This window comes from Charadrius vociferus, unplaced genomic scaffold (genome assembly GCF_000708025.1).
Source record: "Charadrius vociferus isolate BGI_N301 unplaced genomic scaffold, ASM70802v2 scaffold54, whole genome shotgun sequence".
Taxonomy (NCBI): domain Eukaryota; kingdom Metazoa; phylum Chordata; class Aves; order Charadriiformes; family Charadriidae; genus Charadrius; species Charadrius vociferus.
The window spans coordinates 4,514,362-4,531,001 of NW_009648350.1; the positions used below are offsets into that span (position 1 = coordinate 4,514,362).

Sequence of the window (16,640 nt, forward strand, 5' to 3'; positions counted from 1 at the left end):
GTGGCGCCGCACAGCGTCAGGGCGAAGGTCGCTTCTCACGCTGGAGAAACTCGCTGGAAGCAACGGTGGCTCCTGCCATCCTGCATGGGGGCTGACGTACTTCCTAGGGCACAGGGGAGGCAGCAAGGAAGGGCAGATTCAGATTAGATATCAGGAAGATGTTTTTCACTGTGTGGTGGTGAGGCACTGGTGCGGGTTGCCCCGAGAAGCTGTGGCTGCCCCATCCCTGGAGGGGTTCAAGGCCAGGTTGGACAGAGCTCTAAGCAGCTTGGGCTGGTGGGAGGTGTCCCTGCCCAGGGCAGGGGGGCTGGAACTCAACAGTCTTTAAGGTCCCTTCCACGCCGGCTCCCAGGCAGCAGCACTGAGGGTGCTGCGCTCACCTTGCAGATCCGCGGTGCCCTCAACGCAGTCAGGAGCCTCGTCGAGGAAAGCGAGCGGGCTGGAGGGGAGCTGCCCCGGGCTGTCGTGACGCACAGCAGTGGGAATCATGGCCAGGCACTTGCCTGTGCTGCTCAGGCAGAAGGTAACGTGTATGCCAAGCTCCAGCTCCATCCCAGAGAGCAGCCGGGCAGCAGGCACAGGGGTAAATGCAGAGCTGGTTCCTGGGCTGATGCAGCTCCAGACACCCAGCTCTGTCCCCCCTGGAGATAACCAGGGGTGGCCCTTGCCTGAACAGGCACAGCCCAGGCTTCGGACACATCACTCCTGCAGCGCTAATTGGCTGCTTGCGGATTTTTGGCTATTGGATGTGCCTTCTCTTTCATCACGCAGGGATTCCTGCCTACGTCGTGGTGCCCCGGACAGCCCCACGCTGTAAGCAAGTCGCCATCCGCGCCTACGGTGCCACACTGGTGCCCTGTGAGCCCAGCGACAAGGTAAGGCACTGGGGAGATCAGCCAGGGATACAGCCCAGCCACACTGAAAGGTCACGTTCTGCATCTTTCCCTTAGTCCAGAGCCGAGACAGCAGCTCGCGTAGTCCAGGAGACAGGAGGAGTCATGGTGCACCCCAACCAGGAGCCGGCGGTGATCGCGGGGCAAGGTACTATCGCCCTGGAGGTGCTGGAGCAGGTGAGGGAAACGCACAGCCTGGTCCAGGGCTCTGCTCTTCGCAGGCAGGAGCGCAGCAAGAAGTGCCAGAAGCACCCACGTTTCCTTTCTGCACAGGCACCCGAGGTAAACGCAGTGGTGGTTCCCGTCGGAGGCGGAGGAATGATTGCAGGAATAGCGGTTGCCATCAAGGTAGGGAACAGCTCATCCGGGAAGCGATGGCTGCATCTCCCTGTGGGAAGGGCAGAGCTCCCAAAGACAGGCAGTGGCTTTTCTCTTTAGAAACGGAGAGAGACCTCTGGGTGCCTGGGGTCTGCACGGCAGCAGCGTGGCGTACTTGGCCCCCTGCGCACACAGCAACAGCAGAGAGGTACACAGGAGTTTAAACCAAGGGGCTCCTCCTGCTCTCTGCAGGCTTTGAGACCAGATGTGAAAGTGTTCACTGCCGAGCCACGCAATGCAGACGACTGTTACCAGTCCAAGGTAAAAGGGGAACTGACCCCCAACCTTCACCCGCCGGATACCATCGCAGATGCAGTTAAAACCAGCATCGGACCAACCACATGGCCCATCATCAGGGATTTGGTTGATGATGTCCTGACAGTCTCAGAGGAAGAGATCAAGGTAAAACACTCCCCGGCTCCCTTCTCACGGTAGCTGCCAGCAGGCAGCTGCCTCCAGCCATGCTCTGCCCCTCCACTCTCACCCCTCCGCTCTCCCAGGGCAGCGCAAGCCCCTGCACACCACCACAGCTGTGCAACACCCACACTGTCTCCAGCTGGAAAGGGCTGGCGGAAGCTCTGCTCTCCCTTCCCGGAGCGCTGCGGAGAAGTGCACACACAGTGCCCTCGGCAGCCCCAGAGCAGCCTGTACTTGCTGCTGGGATGAGAGCTGCTCAGCGAGCAACGCGGCTGGTGTGGGAAAGGATGAAGCTGCTGATTGAGCCAACAGCGGGTGTGGGAGTGGCGGCTGTGCTCTCGGAACGGTTCCAGGCAGTCTCCCGGGACGTGGAGAACGTTTGCATCGTGCTGTGCGGGGGAAACGTGGACCTGAGCTCCCTGACCTGGCTCACAGACCTCCCTGGGAAAGCGGAATGAGAACGGAGCCGTGTCTCAAGTGGCGGAAACCTCAATCTGAATTTGTACAGTCTGGTTTGCGCACTACTAAAAACAGATGAACAACCCCAAACGTTTGAACGTTTTTGTGGAGGGATGAGGGAAGCTGGTGTTGGTTGCTACAGCACAGAGTCGCTTGGTTGCAAAGCAAAGGGTTAGTACTGGGGGGATGGGGGGGCCTCTGGAAGCAAAGCACTGCCTGTTCTCCCCTCCCCAGCCGCTCTGCTCTGGGACAGGCCTCCAGTGAGCTGCGCTGGCACTCTCCCCAGCTGCTACTTTGCCTTTCTTTCTCAGCGTCAACAATAACTTCCAGCAAGCTCCTGTCCTTGATACAGCAAAATCCCTGCACCCACTACTATTGCATGGCATGAGGGAAAGACACCAGCCCCAGCGGGCCAAGGGGTGCACACAGAAGGGGTGCACACAGCCTCCCCGTTTGGCCTCCTCGGCCAGATACCACCAAGACACAGGCACTTAGATTTTTTTTTTTAAAACATTTTCCATTAAAATAAATAGCTGTAGCTGGTACCTGAGCGGCAGCTGGTGAGACAGCTGCCCCTGTACAGACCCCAGCAGTAATACGTCCAAGACATCAGTGCTGTCCTCGCTGTGCAGGGGCCGAGAACAGCATCCGGAGAGCTAAGGCACAAACTGCATTAGCCATGCCGGAGACTTATTCCATTTCTACCTCCTCCACCAGCAGCGCACTCTCGCTCCTCACCCATGGCACGGGCTCTGGAACATGGGGGTCATAAGTCCATTTAGGATAAACGCGCTTGTAGAGGTTCAGCAGCACCGTATCCTGGGACTTTAGCTGTCCATCAAAGTGGCACTTCATGTGACCATGGGTCCCTAGGCAGAAAGCAGAAGAGGCCATTAGCTGTCTCTCCTGCCCAGGAGGACCACATCCTGCCCAGCATCGCAGAGATAAATACAGAACCAAACCCACCTAATGGCTCCTTGATGTGTCCTCTACGACCCCACTTTGTCCTCAGCTCCACTGGCTTAAACCACATCACATCCTCTGGAGATCAAAACACAAAAGGCAGGTAAGGAACAGGCTTTGCTGCACCAACACAACCGCTCTCTCAGGGGCAGGACTTCTGCTTCCACATGCCCTCTTCCCACCACACAGAGATGGGCTGTACCTCTGTTAAAGAACATGTATCGCACGACAGCTGTCTTGGTAAAGATCTTGAAAGGATGGCCACTGAGCACCAGACGCTTGATGACAATTCTGTCCGGGTCCACGGAAAGCAGAGAACCCGTGGCAATGAGGTCATGCATTCCGGCAAGGCAGAGTCACTAATGCACCACGGCAGCACCACAGAAAGTGCCTCCACCACTTCCTCCCCTACCGCAACCCCTTTCCCCAAATGGTTCCAGGCCCAGAGCAACCCCACAGCAGGGACGAAGGTGCCAATGATACTGGGGATGGAAACGCATTCATCTTCTCAAATGGCATGAAGGGGACAGCTTTTGCAAGTCATACTTTCTGAATAGATGCACTTGTAAGTGGGGTATGGGAACAGCCTGCTAACATTTGTTTCCTAGACGCCACTTCTTCAGCACTTACCAACTTACCGTTACTTCTCTGTTTAAAAAGAAGCACTGAGGCAGGAGGGAAAGTGATGGGAGCGTAAACAGTCACCACCAGGGCAGCATCCGGGCGCAGAAAACGCTCCAGCTTGTGCTTGTCAGCTAGGGCAGAACAGCAATGATCAGGTTCAGGCCAACAGCAGTCCTCGGAGCTCTGGGAAACCCCTTTGAGCCCACTCTTCCCTGGCAAACAGGCTCTGCACTTTAGGAAAACAGGTGACAAACACCCCTCCTCTGCTGGCACAGAGTATCTGGGAATGAAGGTGATCCTCTGAGTTACCAGCTCACTGTGTGGAGCCGGCCACCATCGTGCCTGGACCAGTGAGCCACCTTGCCCAAGCCCTTCCACTCCCTACTATTTAGTGCCTCCCCTGGAAGCCTCAGAGCCTAGAAGTGAGTCTTCAGAAGAGTCCTTCAGCCAGGTTCAGACACCACGGCTAAGACATCACAGGCTTCCTGCCCTAGAAACCCCAGCCCCACCTCCTGGCATACCCGCGCCCACCCCACCAGTCCCTCACAAACCTGAGGTGTGCTGGGAGAACAGGGGGGATGCTCGGAAGCGTCTGAACCCACAGTGAAAGATGAGCTCCTCCTTTGCCCTCACTGGCTCACTGTTGCTCGGATGCCGCCGCACCAGGAAATTCAACACGGACATCTGCAGGAGAGGCAGCACAGTGAGGAGCTGACAGCAGACCGGCAAAAAATGGTGGCCAGAGCAGAAAGCAGCAGGATGTTGCAGCAGGGACAAATGCCCTTGACAATAGCTTCCCTGAGGACTGCTGATCACCAATGCAGACACCTCAGCCAGGTTCAGACACCTAAACACCCCTGGCAGCTTCAGCCCGCTAAGACCAAAGGAAAGGTCCTACTTTGAAACGTGAGCAACATGGGGAAATTTCAGCCCAAACCCACTGCAGTCAGAACATCCCCAACACACACAGCCTGAGGGAATCAGACAAGGAGCTGCACACCTACAAGATATCAGCAGGGCCATACTTAACTCACCTTTTGTTCATGGGGAAGCAGTGAGAACAGGACTAGGGGCTTCCTTTCTATGAAGCTCTCCATCACTGAGACAGGGACGTTGCAGACATGAAGTGTAACGTACCAGCCAACCTGCCATGCAAGGATCACTTGTGAATACTTCTCTCAACAGAAAAGTGTCAGAAGTAACATGTGCCTGGATTAAAGAGGGAATCCAGGAGAACAATATCATCTGAAGTCATGGCTTCATGCTAAGAACCAGCTGGCTGAAAAGATCAACCCAGCCACCTCCCTGACAAGTCTTTCCTACTAGGAATAAGGGAACACAGTAGGGGAAAAGATCAGCATGAGAAAAGAGAGCTACCGAGGCTCCTTCAGTCTCCTCCTTCTCTATTTGCCGGAAGAGGTGCTTTCTGGTTCGGGAGAAGTCCTGGAACTGGAAAATCCTGGCATAATCCCTTGGGAGATTCTCTTTGGGGTCCCATGGAGAAGTCCGGAAGCTCTTGAGCCCCCTGTACTTCTGGAACCTACAGGACAGGTAACAGAAAAAACAAACTACTTCACCATTCGAGGCATGTGGCCAACACCTTCTGTGGTCCACAGGGACTCACAGCTTCAGAGAGGGCAAAGGGAGCACAGCAAATGTTAGCTCTCAGAAAAGATCTTAGTGCACAGAGAACTAGAAACAGCAGCCAATTCCCCAAACAACGTGCCCTTGCATCAGGGCTCTGCCATCCTCCTCCCTCTCCCAGGTCAGGACCCAGCTCTCCCTGCCCAGACCCACCCAGTGCCCTCCAACTAGCGCTTCCCCTGGAAGCCTCAGAGCCTAAGGATGTGTCTTCAGAAGAGTCCTTCAGCCAGGTTCAGACACCACGGCTAAGACATCACAGGCTTCCTCTCCTATCTCACCAAACTAGACAGAAGGGCGCCTTCCAGCTCCTCTCCCAGCAAAGCATCCTGTTTCTTACCGGACTCTGGCAGGTACGTCACGTGGCGTATCCACCTCATCCGGAAACATTTCATCCATTCTCTCCTGTTTGTATCTCTCCAGCATCTGTTCATCTTCCTCCACCTTCTCGTCATACTGGTCGTCCCGCAAGCACTCGGAAACAGTCATGGTCTCACATTCCTCCTCTGCAGGTTCCTCTTCCTCCTCACTGCTTTCCCCCTCCTGAGACAGAGAATAGCACAGAGCCTGTGAGCACATGCACTCTTTTGATGTCCATGCAGCACTGCAAACCCTGCGTGTACTCGCATTGTGAATCATAACCCAATACACCACAGTGCCTCATTTCGGTATCTAACAGGCTAAAGAAGCAACGTGATATGCACAAGAGATTTAACAATGGAAATCCAGGTAAGTCCTGGCTCCGTGTTGTGCCCTTGCATGGAGCTAGCTGGAAGGACAGGATTGTCCTAGGATACGCAGTACCGCCATGGAGATCACCTGCAGTATCAGTTCTTGGAAGTACCTGGGAAACTGCCTCTTCCATCATATCATCATCGATGTCATCATCTTCATCGTCATCTTCCTGACTGCCCTCTTCTTCATCATCCACAATCCAGGCAGCCTGGTACTTGGATGTGCCTTTGGGGACCTTCACCACCTTTCTGTTTGCCTTCAGAGAAGCTGTGGGATTTCCCACCAATAGTTAATACAGGAACAATTCTCCTTTCCCTCAGCAACATTTACACCAGGACAGCCAAGATGAGCTCTAGACCAGAATGGATTTCCCAGCACAGAATTTGTCAGGGCTCAGAAAAGGCAACTAAAATGTAAACCTGCTAACTGCCAGGCAAATCACACAGCCTGCTGGTCAGGTGATGGGACTAGGAATGAAAGGCCTGGCCTCCCAACTAGTGTGTTTCTTCACAGCTATCCTGGAGACAGAGGGTTTCTAATAACCCTCTTAACAGGGAACAAGGAAAAGGTACAGAAGTATTGCTGCAACTCACCCTCTGCTTCTTGCAGTTCTTCTTCAGTAGGCCACGTCTGCTCCCCTTCCATAGGATCAGGAACCACTTCTGACTGCAAAGACTCCTGCTTGTTTGGATCCGCCTTCATCAGGACCTTAACATCTTCCTCCATCTCATCCGTACCATTTACAGAGTCATCCTGAAGAGCAGAGTTCCCAGCTGTAAATACAGCTAACTCAAGCTAGCAATCAGTCTGAAGTGAAACTCCCTTCAGTATCACATTCATTATGCTGTAACGTGACATTTGTTACATGCCACGCGCAAGGAACCTCAGCTCAGTGACAGAACACAGCCCTACTGGCTCTCTTGATAAAACTCCCTTTACCCCCCCATAACCACATACACCCAGTTGTCTTTTCCTGATGAAAGTTTAGAAACATCGTGTTCTAAAAGGACTGGCAAAGCCCTGACCACCCACACACCTGTATCTCCATGTCCTGATTCCTCTTCTGTCCTTTAACCACTTGGGGGTTCAAAGAGAGGGGGTCGGGGGGGGCATCCACCTGGCTCATCTGGAAGTCTCCATGCCCCACAATATGCACCAGGCTGTTCACGTCGAGGGCCTGTCCCCGGACAAAGCCAGACACCTTCAAGGTCCCAACCAGGTCACTCTCCTGACCGGGTACAAACTCAGCAGCATAGGCGAGCAGGTGAGCCCGTCTGTCCCGAAAAGCAAGATGCCGCTGCTTCTGGGTGGCGAGGTGCCTCAGCAGCAGCGAGGACTCCTGCTCCGTGTTCAGGGGGAAGAGCTTGGCCTCTGGAAAGCGCTTCTCAATGGCTTTGGCCAGTTTCTTCCTGCCATCTATCCGCTTCTTAGGTGGCAAGTCAGTGCCCCCTGGGACAGCAAGAGCTACCAAACAGCACACAGAACAGAGCTCAGGATCAGATGGTTAACTTTCTTATACACCTTTTACCAAGCACTAACACAAACTCGGATATCAGCAACCCAAAAAAACAAATAATTGATTCCCACCACAAGTTACAAAGGCAGTTTCACCCACTCAAAAGAACCATTAGGACAGAAAAACCTGTCTTTAGAGGTAAGATTTTGAGACTAAATGAGACTGTGGAGATTGGGACCCAGGAACTGAACTTAGCAGGAAGGCATCTGAATCCCTTCACTCTGCTCGCCTGAATAACTGTTACAATACTAACCACCACGACACACCCAGAGGTCTAATACCCCTTTTATCTCCAGCACTCCCCTACCAGGGTAGTAAGACAGCAACAGAGCATGACAATGGCATCCGGCCAACTGATCTATGCTCAGAAACAGCGCTGTCAAAGACTTGTGATCACCTGTTAACATATCAAGTTTTTAATTACTGCAACAGCAAATCCCCATCAAGCACCCCCTCAACCTACACCCCACTAGAAGCCCATAATGTTTCTCACTCGCTCACCATAACTGGGGAGCCCCTGTGCAAAGAGGCAGGAGAGGCAGTACTCCCCTGCGCTGTCCCAGCCATTGTCAGGATCCAGGATGAACAGGAGAGAGTCAGCAACCTTTGCTAGGTCTAAGACAGCATGAAGGTCCCCTGCACACAAAATATCTCCATTACTGAGCCTGCCAGGGGTACGGAACCAAGAACAACGACAACAATAGCATTTCCTCACCTGCCTGTGCTGTCACGAAGCGCCAGCGCTGCTTGAGTCGGGGGCAGAGGAGCGCAAAGCCACCAGCTCTCCTCTCATCCATGCGGACAACAGCAGACTCCTGGCTTTGCAGCAAGTGGACGGTGTCGTGGGCTGCAGCCCTGCTGTGCAGTGGCACCAGAACCACGAGGTGCGGGGGCCCATCCCTGCTGCCCAAGCTCCGCTTCTCTGCTAGCACCTGTGGACACAACCGCAGAGCATGAACCCCTGCTCCAGCCAGTTCCTATCCCACCCACCAGATCAAAACCGAATGGCCCCACAGCTCAACCTGAACCCACTCGGTCCAGTAACGTTCTGCTTGCCCCAAACTGACTAGACCCAGACACCCATTCCTCTTCCTGGCCCAGCTCCTGTTCCCCCCACAAAGACCCAAAATAGCCCTTCCCCACAGACCCGCACCGGCCCCATTCCCACGTCCCGCTGCCCCCTCGCAAACACCCAAACAGACCCATTTCCCGCGCCCCCTGCAACCGGCCCGGTTCCCCCAGGGCCCTCACCGCCTCCTTGCGCTGCCGGCGGAGCTGCAGCGCCTGGTGCCGCCGGTCCACCCTGCTGAGGTCGCGGATGCGCCGGCGTGGCTGGGCCCCCCCCCCGCCTCACCTTCCCTCCAGCACGGCGCTGAGACGACCCGCTGTGCTTCCCGCCCTTGTGCGCTTTGTTCTGCTGCTTCAGCGGCCCGGGCCGGTGAGCGCCCGCCGCCACCATGCTGCCTCCTCGCTGCCTCCTCAGCGCTTCCGGCGCGTCACTTCCGGCGCCGCGGGGGACGCCGGGAGCGCGCACTACCGCGCTTAAACTAAGATGGCGGCGTGAGGGACGGGGATGGCAGCGCCGCGGCCCTGCCCACCGAGAGGGAGGAGCGGCGGGCCCGGCCCCGCGGAGAGGGCGGGAGAGAAGCGCTGCGGGGCCCGGCGAGCCCCAGGGCCGGTGCAGGGAGGGAGGCTGGTGCCCGTCAGCGTCGGGGCGCGGGGGGAGCAATGACAGGCAGAAGAGACAGCCGTTCCTTCAGCGCTTTATTCATTAGATCTTTGTACAGGTATTTACACAAGAGAAGAAAGCAGCCCGTCCGCGGAGAGAGGGCTCGCCCGCGCTCTGGAAATAGACCTGTGGGAAGAAGGAGTTGAGGAAAGGCCATCCCTGAGCCCCAGGCCTCGGGGCAGGTACGGCCCCCCTCTCCACAAAGACTGATGGAGCAGAAACATTCCTACGCTCCCCGGTCACCTCTGTTCTTGCCAATTATTATCCAGCCCAGAATGTCTGTTCCTGGGTCCACGTCACACCAAACACACCACGAGTGCCTCACAGCTGCAAAACCTGCTCTGCCCGGCGCTGGCAGAGCTCCTGCCCCCAGGACAACACCGGCACTCGGGAAAATCTCTCTGCTTGTTATTGGAAGCATGAGGTCCACAGCACCCCAGAAACACAGGCAGGTGAGCAACAGCATTAAACATTTACAGTGGTGTTGCATTTGCCAGTAAAGCTGCAGTTGGTAACCCAAAGGAGAGGGGCGGCAGCTGCCACTCTTGAAAAAGCAGGTTCCTACAGGACCCGGCTTCCTCTGAACTCGAGGCCTCATCCCCCCTTATTCCTCTTGTGAAGAAATCAGCATGACAGCAGCAACATGGGGTTCTCCACTGTGGGCTGTTCTTTACAGATCTCTTTCTATCCCTAGAAGCAGGCTGGCTGGCTAAACCTTTCAAATGCTAAAAGCAATGTAGAACGCATGTCCTATCTGACAGGAAAGAAGACAAAAATTAAGAGACTGGTGACAGATAAACACTGTTTAAGCAGCAGTAATTAAGTCTCTCTATCTCAGGATCCGCTGGCTGCAGGACAGCATGCGAGTCTCTCCCGTTATCGTTTCCGAAGGCTGTTTGCCCATCAGCCGAGATGGCCCACAGCACTGCCACAGTACTGCCTTGCAGAGCCAAATGTGATGGGGCTGCTCAGAGAGGACTCGGGGGAAGAGGGGATAACTAGGGTACTTCTAAATCAAGAAAAACAACAGTCCTGTGAGTTAGTTATACCTTGTCATTTAAGCAAGACCAGGGAAAGGAGCAAGGTTTGAAACTTTCTGCCTAAGGTTCCTATCACAGAGCCAACTACCTCTGCCCCCATGAGTTGCCCAGGAGTCTGGACACCCAGAGACTGCCAGAAGGGTCCCACCACAGAGGCTGATGTCTCTCAAGATCTCTGCAATCCTCAGAGCTGCCGAGAGCCCCTCTGGCCTATGAAAAGAGCTAACGCACTATGGACCAGGTCCTTCACATGTAAAAGCAAAAATTCCCACAAATCCATATGTTGTAAGCTTACAGCCGTTTCGCTGACCTGTGTGGTTCTGCAGGGCCCTCCGCACAGACTACCAAAAACCATCACAACCTGCCGAGCCGAGCAAGCCGGAGCAGACCGCCAAGCACTACCTTACGGTGGCTGACAGCACTGCGGGTTAAAACAAGCTCTTCCTGCCGAAGTAGAAACTACCAAAGAAATACAGTTACCGCTGCAGCGTGAGTGGGGGAAGTATCCTCCAGCAGTTGGGACGCACATCCCTGCAGCGAGGCAAGCCCTTGTACGGGGATGGCCCCCTTCAGCTCTCCTGTACGATCACAACACACAGCCACCCAGTGCTCTACAGCCACAAAACGCCGTGGCAGCCTGCTCAGCACCACCTGCCAACCCTCCTTCCCCACTCTGCACTCTCTTCTCTGAAAAAACAGGCTTCGCATCGCTCCAGCACACACCCCAGACAAGCTGTGGAACAAGGGATGGAGCTGCTCTGCCACACGCTGGCTAAATCCCAGAAAGCAGCTGCATTGCAGGAAGGCTGAGCTCCTGCTCCCTAAACCCACCTCACTGCTGCCTTCTGAAGCAGCAGAAAGTCTGGGCTGACTCCGCTTTGCACAAGGACAAGGGGGGAGCAACAAGCTGGGGCAGGTTGGATGCAAAGCCGAGGCCTTGGTTTATAAAGGAAGACTGGTTGCAACTGGAAGGGCCAGTTTATTAGAGAAACCTCACATTGCAGAGAATTCACAACACATTGGAAAGGGTCCAGGCCTGCTGAGGGGGCCAGTCTTCTGCGGCAGCACAGATCTACGTCCCCCAGCTCCAACCCCAGCAGGTGCCACAAAGGGGAGGGTTAACTGTAACACAGCTTATGTTTACAAGCAGCCTGAGAGAGCCAGTATTAAAGTTCAAAAAAGCCTCCCCCTTAGACAACAGTTAAAACAAAAATGGTTTAAAATGTTTAAAAGCTCCGTGTTCTTGGCTGCAGCATAATGGGGAGGCAAAGGTCTACAACACACACAGGTCTCTGTGGGTCTCGGCACTCGGTCTGCTCTACCAGTGAAGGCCGGAGGGGGGGGTCTTCTCATCTTTGTTGCTTTCCAGAGAAAAGGGTGGGATTCGGACATCAAAGTGGGAGCCATCAGGCCTCTCAAATCGAAAAGTACCCCTGCAAAATAATGGCAGAGATCACACTGAGGCCAGGGACAAACACAGCTAGGAATCATCAGCAAGAAGGCAAGACATGAGCTCCTCCATATCCTACATGGGGACTCTGCGGCTGCATTTGCAAAACCAGTCCAGCAGCAGTACATCAGTTCAGCAGCAAGGACATCTGCCTGCCAAGATGACTCATCTATTGGAAGACTCCTGAGCAATTTACATCACATCTCTAATATACATTTCCTGAATAAAGATGTCATGATCGGAGCCTCCAGGAGGTAAGTGCACTCCACGCATCTGCGGCAGGGTTTACCTAACTCCCACCCCACAGGAGACAACCATCTGAGCTATTTTTACAAACTGATTACACGTAAATTCAAATTTGTATTTCTTGGCAGAAGCTCCACCGGGTAAGAACGCTGCAACAATATGAAATCCCATCACAGATGTAATTTGGAATAGCTTCTGCTTTGCATTTCAGAAAGGACATTTCAGAACTGAATCTGCCCGTCCTTGTACAAACAAAGAATTTGTTTATTGCCCTGAACTACAGGCGACTGTACTGCAGAACATGACACGGGCAAGAGGATGATGGAGATAAACTAACAAGTTCTCATGAAGGAGAGGACACAATCAAACACCAGAAGCCAAGCTGAGCAGCTTCTGAGCTGCAGAACCTTTGTCTCCTTTTCTTCAGGATGCATGCAGAAAGGGGAAAAACTACTAAACAAGCTGGTTTTACTCCCCAGGGCATGCATTCAGGCAATTCAAAACGCTTAAAATGGCAAACAAGGGTGTATCCTATAGGCAAAGAGCTGCTCTCTTGCTTTTCCCCGACTCAAAGGCAGTTCCAAGGCAGCTTAACTCTGAAACACATTAACTTAAAAAATGCAAGCCAGAGAGACTTGTTGTACAGAAGGCAAGAGGTGGCTGTATATTTCTTGTCCACACAGAGATGATGCTAAATGTACTAACCCAGCTGAAACAGTAACAGAGGGCAACTGCTTTAACCCTGCAGCACAGAATCAGCTTAGCAGCTTGCTACCTGCACTTACAGAAGAGGAGACCTGAACACCACTTAGATTGAAGGCCTTATCTGGCCTAAACTGAGAGTAACCTCACGCGCCAATTCCTTGGACACAGAACTGCACAGCTTCACTCAGGGACAGAATCAAAGTCCAGTCCCCTCCAAAGAGAGAAGATACGGGTCTACACACCCTGCTGCCCAGGGAAACACCAGCATGAAGCCCTGCCTCTTGCGCCAAGGACTGAAAGGGACAGAAACTGAGTACAGGAGAAGGTGACAGAGAAGTACATTGTGTCTTTCCAAGTCCAGTCTAGCACTGACCAGAGAAGGAGGATAAATTAGCCTGGAACCTCTCTTGGTGCAGATAATCAACAGATCTTCTTACCACTAACTGGGATACTGCTATAGAGAAGCTCATAAAAATTTTAACTATCAAATATATCCAGTCCACTCCACTTCCACCCACATTTCAGCCATAACTCCAGACTGCAAGCTGCGTCCCAGCTCAACACTGTGGGGTCCTATATCTAAACCACTACTGCAGTAATAAGTGCTCCTTACCACATGTGACCACTGGATGCCTGCAGGGAGACGTGACTGCTGTACTGAAATGCCGGCTGCTCTTTGGATAAAACTGGCTCCTGAGAAGACAAGAAGAGACCACTCTGCATCAGCAACGGATCTTAACATTTCTCCAGACAGGCATCCACAGGAAACTTATATAGCAAGAAGAAAAACAGAGATCCACATCTGAGCATCACTACCAATTACACAGCAAAAAACCTGCCCAGTGAGTAGTGCCAGAATCGTGTACTATTCCAGTTTTCCCATTGCCAGTCATTTAGCATCATTCTCTAAAACTCAGTGTGAAGTTTCAGTTTGTGCATACTAACAACAGACAAAAAGCTTATGTGATTTTTTTCATTGCCAGCTTCCTATTCCATCTGTTTCTACTGCCCACTTAGCAATTTACTGGCAAATGAATCCAAGAGAGAGGACTCCAGCGAAGGGCTGCACTTCCCAGAAGAAGCCACACGATACCTACCCTTCCTACAACGCCGCGGCCCCTGACCGTTTCCAAGGTGCCAGACAAGCTAAATATCCTCCAGTGCCGTTCTCGGAGTTGTACCACTTCGCTGTCAAGGTTTTCCAGGCGAATACAGTAGCGCCACTGGACAGAAGAAAGACTGTTATCAAGACCTGGAATCAGCTGCAAACAGTTGATAACCCACAGCCGATACTGGGAAACAGTTGCCAGGCAAGGGCTACTCTCCCTCAGAGCTTATCACACAGCAATGATGCCACAGCAAATAAACTCCTTCCCTTTAGCTGCTTTGTGAAACAAAAGGCACTTACCCAGTAGACATGGGAATTCTGGGCTTCCTGTCAAGAGAAACAAAAGACTTTAGCAGCTGCCCTTCAACGCTCAGCGCCAAAACCTCTTCAGCTGTCAGCACAGCACAAGCACAGGGGCTCTCACTCCATGCCAGATTGACGCAGACAACTCACATGAGCAGAAAGACAGCTGCTCTCCGAAGCAGTCCATCAGTTACCGCCTGGCACTGGCTCTGCTCTAGACATGTAATCATGAGGTGGGAGATTTGCAAGGATCTTGTGACTACGGAGGCTTGATCTCCATGTTAATTACGCACTTTCTACAGATCTAGAAACACCCGTTTCCTTGCCTTCAGGCACCTGTTTTTCTGACAAGGTTAGGACAAACATCAGTTGGGCTCCAGAGAAGTTGCAAATCCACACCAAAACATCCACCTGCCACAGCGCAGGCTCCCCGGCAGCTGTGCTCCTCTGGACTCAGAAATCAAACTGCTGCGGTAATTCCCAGCCCTCCCACTCAGAAGTCTATTGGAGCCTCATTATATCAGATGGTCCGCATTAAGTTCTTACATTATAAAAAGCACATGGTTATCAGCTAAATCCAGAAGGCTTTAGCCAAACCCTCTAACCCACATTAGAGCGAGGAAACAAGGGTAGACACCCCACAGCACCTCACCAGTGGGCAGGATATGTCTGTCATTACAGGGCAGATGGCCTTGGTGCCACCTTATGCACACAGCCATCTGTGACTGAGGTAGCGAAGGACCAATTCACAAGCCTTCCTAAATATCTTGCTAACACTTCTGCAGAACAGTACAGGGTTGTTTCCCATCATACAAATAACAAGCAAAAGCCAAGTTGCAGGAGCTATTCTCCAAAAATGTATGACAAAACAGTTTCACATTCATGTCTGCTGAACATGATGACAATTAAACTGTGATTAAGAAGTCATTTCTCCAGTAAGCGGAAGGTACCTTCAGTCAGTAAACTGGTCTTAGAAAAAACATGCCAGTTAAAGAGATAACAAAACTTATACACCGACACACAACACAGACCTACCCTCATGCCCATATAGAAAGGGATGACCGTGACACGGATGTTCTCTGTGGTTTCTCGGTGCACATCGGAGAGCTCCAGCCAGGGGTGGTTCTTCTCCTGCCACGCACACAGTGTATCCCTTGCTACAAAAGGTGGAACTGTGCGGAGGGAAAGATGAGAGTTTATAAGGAGAGGCATACCATAAGCGGAGTGCTTTCCCCTCAAAGCAACTACTTTCATGTAGTTACAAAAATTATTTAAAGAAGGCTTTACTGTAACAGACCCTAAACCAGACCAAGACTTTTTGACCGAATCCAAGCTGATGGGTTGTGTGTACTTGTCATAGAATACCTCAAGCACCTGGCTCTGAAGATTTCCCTCTGAAGCCAGAAATTACCTTTTGTTTGGTCGTACATGAGGAACCTCTCAAAGAGCTCATGCTGGATGGGCACTTGATCAGTGGAGCTGTAGGGAAGGATATCTTCATGGCTTACGTAATCTAAACCTGAAAAAAACCACACCCCAAAGCCATTGAACTTCTCCATCGAAAAGCAGCTCAGAAGTCTCCTGGCAGAAAAATGGATCACACTACTAAGATGTTAAGAAAAGGACTTTGGCAGCAGAAGCCAAAGCTAATACCATGGTTGCAAGCAAGAATGGAAGAAATAGGCCAGCGATAACCCTCGGCAGTATTCTCCTGTGAGACTTCTCCACAGAATGATTTTCTGATAAATACACACTGCCTGGGAAGTGACTGGACTGATACAAAAGGACCTGTGGCAGGAAATGCACGGGACAGGAAGAGACCTAGCTGTCCCGGTAGTAAAGTACAATAGCCCACATGCAACAGGGTACGCGCATGGGATTTATGTCTTAAGAGCTCAAAGTAGGCATGCCTGTGTCTGATCAGAGTCTGCCCAACTTCCATCTGTCCAAAAGGGTTTCATGTACTTTAGTCATTCTGTTGTTTCTAGCAAGGCCCTAAACCACAGACAGTACCACTACAGGACCGTCCTGTGGGTGCTGCTGCTTCACTGGCAGAAGTTGACTGTCAATGACTCTTCTGACCTCACCTCATGACAGTCCACATCTCCACAGAAGTTGAAAGTGCATTTTACTCACCTGGTATGGCATAGAGGGCTCTGCTGTCATCGTGATTTGCCAGGAACGTCACTGCTTCCGTCTGTGATCTCTGGGACTGAGAAAAAAGGAGGTTTATGTCATTTTGTTGGACTGTTGTAGGCCAGTTTCCAGTCACATTTCAGTTTACTATGGTAGTTTCTAAGGTGTGTACCGTCAATTTTATTCAACCAATTCACCTCAGAACATCTTTCCTTTTAAGTCCTCTAGACTAATTCTCCACTCAATTGAAGAGCATTTTCAGTGCTGCAACCCCCATTCACAATGACCTGTGCACCA

At 52.4% G+C, this 16,640-nt stretch overlaps 3 protein-coding genes across 3 annotated transcripts in view; 1 reads left to right on the forward strand and 2 right to left on the reverse strand.

Annotated features, from left to right (window-relative positions):
- Positions 1–2,227, forward strand: part of SRR (serine racemase) — a 3,171-nt gene extending 944 nt beyond the window's left edge. The window contains exons 2-7 of the mRNA XM_009885227.1: positions 388–523; positions 772–875; positions 951–1,070; positions 1,167–1,241; positions 1,464–1,673; positions 1,949–2,227. Coding sequence (XP_009883529.1) covers positions 388–523; positions 772–875; positions 951–1,070; positions 1,167–1,241; positions 1,464–1,673; positions 1,949–2,146 — 843 coding nt within the window. The 3' untranslated portion in view covers positions 2,147–2,227. The remainder of the gene's footprint in view (positions 1–387; positions 524–771; positions 876–950; positions 1,071–1,166; positions 1,242–1,463; positions 1,674–1,948) is intronic.
- A 610-nt stretch (positions 2,228–2,837) lies between these two features.
- On the reverse strand, positions 2,838–9,085 carry TSR1 (TSR1, 20S rRNA accumulation, homolog (S. cerevisiae)). The gene is given in 16 exon segments (XM_009885177.1): positions 2,838–3,016; positions 3,114–3,243; positions 3,246–3,302; positions 3,305–3,469; positions 3,741–3,865; positions 4,286–4,418; positions 4,769–4,879; positions 5,112–5,274; positions 5,716–5,918; positions 6,220–6,377; positions 6,704–6,863; positions 7,147–7,574; positions 8,128–8,262; positions 8,342–8,558; positions 8,878–8,973; positions 8,975–9,085. Coding segments are annotated over 16 exon segments (2,571 nt in total).
- Positions 9,086–11,354: 2,269 nt separating this feature from the next.
- Positions 11,355–16,640, reverse strand: part of POLDIP2 (polymerase (DNA-directed), delta interacting protein 2) — a 7,556-nt gene continuing 2,270 nt past the window's right edge. Inside the window, exons 4-10 of the mRNA XM_009885229.1 lie at positions 16,344–16,419; positions 15,619–15,726; positions 15,243–15,379; positions 14,205–14,231; positions 13,894–14,019; positions 13,410–13,489; positions 11,355–11,828 (exon numbers count right to left, since the gene is read on the reverse strand). Of these exons, the coding sequence (XP_009883531.1) occupies positions 11,714–11,828; positions 13,410–13,489; positions 13,894–14,019; positions 14,205–14,231; positions 15,243–15,379; positions 15,619–15,726; positions 16,344–16,419 (669 nt within the window). The 3' untranslated portion in view covers positions 11,355–11,713. The remainder of the gene's footprint in view (positions 11,829–13,409; positions 13,490–13,893; positions 14,020–14,204; positions 14,232–15,242; positions 15,380–15,618; positions 15,727–16,343; positions 16,420–16,640) is intronic.